This window comes from Mus pahari, chromosome 20, assembly GCF_900095145.1.
Source record: "Mus pahari chromosome 20, PAHARI_EIJ_v1.1, whole genome shotgun sequence".
In the NCBI taxonomy this organism is placed as follows: Eukaryota; Metazoa; Chordata; class Mammalia; order Rodentia; family Muridae; genus Mus; species Mus pahari.
The window spans coordinates 17,509,605-17,514,257 of record NC_034609.1 but is presented as its reverse complement, the minus strand read 5'-3'; the positions used below and the strand labels follow the sequence as shown (position 1 = coordinate 17,514,257).

Genomic DNA, 4,653 nt, shown 5'->3' with positions numbered 1-4,653 from the left:
AAAACAAAAATACATTGTTCATTTATATAAGAATGCCTATCCCTAAATCTCTCCTCTGAAAGGTTGTGAGATCCTTGACTGTGTCTGCACGGCAGAAGGCCAGAGCACTTTACAGGAATCTTAGAAAGATAAATTTGGCAAAAATAAAATGATGAGATTTAAGACTGTTACCAAAATGAGTTCTAAAACTCTCCCAGCAAAGAGAAGCTGGGAGGTGTGCCCTAACCTCTCTGGTGGTCAACCGTGTGGCTCTGAGGGGCTCTGAACAATACCAGCTTGATGTGAAGACCCAAGACCAAAGAGTCCCCTTCCTTAAAGGAGTCTACAGAACTGGTGCCTGGGTTTGGAAAATAAGAGAGCACTGAAGTGTGAATGTCCTGCTGAGAGATACTTATGCAAGAAGTTGTTTGACCAGTTTGTGGACTCCTGCAATCTAAGTGTAGAGTCCAAACAATTTAGATAAACCTGGATAAACTCTGAGTGGGTGTGGCTTCGTGATCTCTGGAGAAACCCGCAGAGCTCTTTGGAATAGAAAGATTGTTCTTTTCTGGCATCACAAAATTGACTGAGAGAAATTTGCTGGTAATCTCCAGGAGTGGGACAGGATCAGTGTGCCCCCTTTGTCACAGGCTGGAGACCTCACTGTCCCGCAAATCTGTAGCCTCCTATGATGTGCCTCTCTGCTCTGATCCTGGTGTCGCTTGCAGCATTCACAGCAGGGGGTGAGTCTTTATGGAATACAAATATTCCGGTGGTGGTGGTGGTGGTGGGGGGTACATTTCAAAAGCTAATACAGGAAGAGGTGGGCAGAGGTGGCAGTAGTATAAAGCTGTAGCGAGCTTTGATCCATAGCCATTTTCACTCTTTAGACAAGTATCCCAGATCAAATACTGGAGTGAGTGGACATGCTGAGTCAGAGAAAAACAAACACTCTGACTTAAGATCACATGGCAGGTAGAGAAGGGCAATGAGCTAGACCCATGTGTCACAAAGGTGGTTAGAAAAGCTGCCTGTTTCCTCCTTAACTGTTTCTCTACATTTTGCTTGATTATGGAAAGAAGCTAGGTAGAAAATTTGGAATCTCAGCTAAATACTTCCAAACCACTTGTCTTTAGACAAATTACTCAGCATGGTGAACTTGTGTCATCCTGTCTCTACAGAAGTGGCGACAGTACCCTCCCCACTGGGTCACTGTGAGGATGCCTTAGGTGGAGCCTTCTATAGTACTTAGGGTGGGTCTGGGTGAGAGGAGATGACAGATAAGGGGGTTGACTTGAAACCATGTATATCAGGGCTGAGGAGCCGGATCACAGGGTAAAGCACAAGGACTCGAGTCTGAAGCCCCAGTATTCGTGTGACGTAGCTAGTGGGACTGCATTGTCAGTGCTCCTATGCCAAGATGGAAGGTGGAGGCAGGAGAATGCCCAGGGGTTCCTGGACCAGCTAGCCTAGTATACAACAAAGGAGCCTAGGAAAGAACATAGGGACCACATTTTAAACCAGCTGGTGGATACAGTGTGTAAAGTGGTCCTCTGACCTCCACACAAACACCAGTGCATGCACATGCCTTCACTTAAACACTCACAAGTATGCACATACATGCACATACATCATATGTACATATATACTGAAATTATAGAAAAAGAAAATGGAGCATATTAATTGGAAATTGGAGGTGTGATCAGGTCATCACATTAGAGATAATGAACATTAGGACAATAGTCTGCTCATCCTGGCTCCCAAAGAAAGGGTTCGTCACTGGGGTGACAAAAAGAAAGGACCAGGGTCAGTTAGGAGGTGGAAGGATGGGTAAACTACAGACAGGTGCTTCCAATTGATGCAGCTTCTGAAGAATTCATTTTTTTCACCCAAGGGATTCTTGGTCACAGGCTATCTTAGTTGTCTTGTACATGGTTGTGATTACAGCCCATAAAACAGTAGACCAGGAGGGGAGACATGAATAAAAGAGGTGTATGGAATAGTGGTTCTGGATTTGATGTACCACAGGAACCACAGTTCCCACAGAGTCAGGAAAGTAACATGTCAATACATCAGATGAGCAAATTAAATTCATGATCAATACAAGACTACATATTGGGTCTCAGTGTTTTTCTGTGACATCTTAGCAATTGAGGAATTGAGATCCATAAGGCCATGCACACCATAAACACCACCTTAGTTTATCTATGACTACTGAGTCCAGAGCTGGTGTGTGTCTATAAGAACACTGACAGTCAAGAATCAGTTTAGGTTTTGTCTTCTCTCTGTACATGTGGCTCTATGAGAAGCCAGGAGCTGAGATTAAAGCAGAGAAAGGAACAAGGTTTGGGGTGGAGCGTTTTTTTTTTTTTTTTTTGCTACTGGTCATGCCATTTCCATAGTGTGTGTGTGTGTGTGTGTGTGTGTGTGTGTGAGAGAGAGAGAGAGAGAGAGAGAGAGAGAGAGAGAGAGAGAGAGAGAGAGAGAAGCTGTTTGCAAGCTCATGTTGTTCTTCTGATGAGTGGGACCATTTGTGACTATCTAATAAACTTTCTTGGGGAAGTACTTTGAAGGAACTGGAAAGAACCTCCATCACCCTGCTGATTGCTCATGATGTTGATATGTGTACATTCCACACAATGTAAGTGACAACTACTGGACCTGGCCTTGTTCATAACTCCCACCTGAGCCAAACACTTCTTATGCTGAGCAGTCTGGTTTCTGTCCACTCTATCTCAGTGGGAGGTCAGTATTGGCCTGATAGAGGCTATGCCTAAATCTGCTCAGACATTGTTCCCTTTACCTCTTTGAAACACTCAGCTTCTTCTGCAACCTATTCCCCTCATCCCGGTCCTTCATCAGGGTTGTGCCCTTGTCCTTATGTCCTATGGTAGACATTCTTACCTCCAGTAGTGGCTGTCCTTGTTCTTGCTTTCAGCCCTCCTGTCACTCCACAGTGGCACTGGCAGAGTGGGTGCGCACATTCCTGCACGTACACTGAACTTCACTTGTCTCTTGCCAGCTTTTAGTGGAGAGTGCTCATGTCTTACAGCATCATCCTAGAACATCTCACCAGCTTCTCAGTAGGACCCTCCAGGCACTGAGCCAGGATCAGATCCTGATACTGAGCCTTCTTTCTTCCCTGTCACCTTGACATCAGGCAGGAATCAGTTCTTCCTTTCTCATTCATATCTTCATATTAATTTATGACATTTTTTCCTACTTATAAAAAAGTGGACAGTGTCTAGTACAAAGCAACTCACATTGTCACCATCCACAGACATCCTATTTTATAAGTTTTCCAGGAAGTTCCTCTCTAAATGGCTTGATAATAGCTAACAATGAGGAAAGGAAGGGAGCACTGGGTTTTCTTTAGTCACATGAAGCATAGTTACAGCTTGTAACATAGTTTACATGAAGATTTTCCATTATTAACAGCTGTTCTTCTTTATATAAGTATATTTTAGCCTTACAATGGGTTTTTTCCTGATAGCCTAATAATCGTAAGTAAAATAGAAATTATCTAAACATTATCTGAGGATATATAACTTTCTTCCAAAATTAACTTTGTATTTTATACTAATTAGCAGGAAATAACAGCAAGAGACAACTTACATTTTTCAATGTTTATCTTGTAGATACTTAGCATCCCAGATCCCTGCTTTCAGTACAGGGTTTCAAATAAAGTGGGTTATTCTTCTGTAAGAAGGATCCTGGTGTCATTTTCTATTATGTCACACATACAGAAGGAAGTATCTTTTCTGTATAAATATAAGAGCAGTTGTAAGAGTGAGAGTAAAGAAATTATTGATAAGGATGCTCTGAGGGACAGAGGTGATTGACCATGTAAATGTAGGCATGGGTTATCATGAGAAAGTGTGTGCAAGTGCCCCAGTCTCCTGAAGGAAAATCAGACTGATTCCCTCAGATGCCACAATACCCAGAAGTGGGACAGAAAAAAAAACAGAGGAATGATTGTGTACTCTCTAAGAATAGGGTATATGTAAGTATATCGAATATATAGAAGTATATATAGATATAATGGAATATGTAAAAGGCTCTACTCTGGATGATCCAACTCACAGCCAATGGAGGTATATCCTAGAACTTAATAGTTTCCTTTACTCTGCAACTGTTTAGACTTTGTATTTGTCCACTGGGTAAGACCGAAGCCTGGACTTTGCAGCCCTTCTTCCAAGCAACTTCTCACTTCTGTATGACTGTTAAAAACTACAGGCTCTGTTTGGTAGTGTGCTGCTCAGCCATCCCAGCAGAGCCTCTGTCCTATTCTATGTGCTGTTGCTGTTCTGCATGTTCTTGATTATACATGCTCTGCATGTTCTACACCTTCCCCCATTCACTTCTGTACCTGCTATAAGCAACGGTTCTTTTGAGACAAAAGTCAGAAATGTTCATACTAGGACACATATTTCAACTCAGCATTAGGCCAAGTGTCTCTGTGATCCTTTCCTATAAGGTTAGCTTCCTGAGAGGAAGAGAGATGCCTTGTCTATACTCTTGTCCACCATGAAGCTCAGCTCTGGGGTCTTCTTCTTCTTTTCTTCTTCTTCTTTCTTCTTCTCCTTCTCCTTCTCCTTCTCCTTCTCCTTCTCCTTCTCCTTCTCCTTCTCCTTCTCCTTCTCCTTCTCCTTCTCCTTCTCCTTCTCCTTCTCC

At 42.7% G+C, this 4,653-nt stretch overlaps 1 protein-coding gene across 2 annotated transcripts in view; it reads left to right on the top strand.

Moving 5' to 3' along the window:
- Positions 1 to 472: 472 nt before the first annotated feature.
- LOC110337200 (carboxylesterase 1E) overlaps positions 473 to 4,653 on the top strand; it is a 26,358-nt gene continuing 22,177 nt past the window's right edge. The window contains exon 1 of one of the 2 annotated variants that reach the window (XM_029532553.1): positions 473 to 722. In XM_029532553.1, coding sequence (XP_029388413.1) covers positions 668 to 722 — 55 coding nt within the window. In that variant the 5' untranslated portion in view covers positions 473 to 667. The remainder of the gene's footprint in view (positions 723 to 4,653) is intronic. The other variant, XM_021219971.2, reaches the window with a different exon arrangement.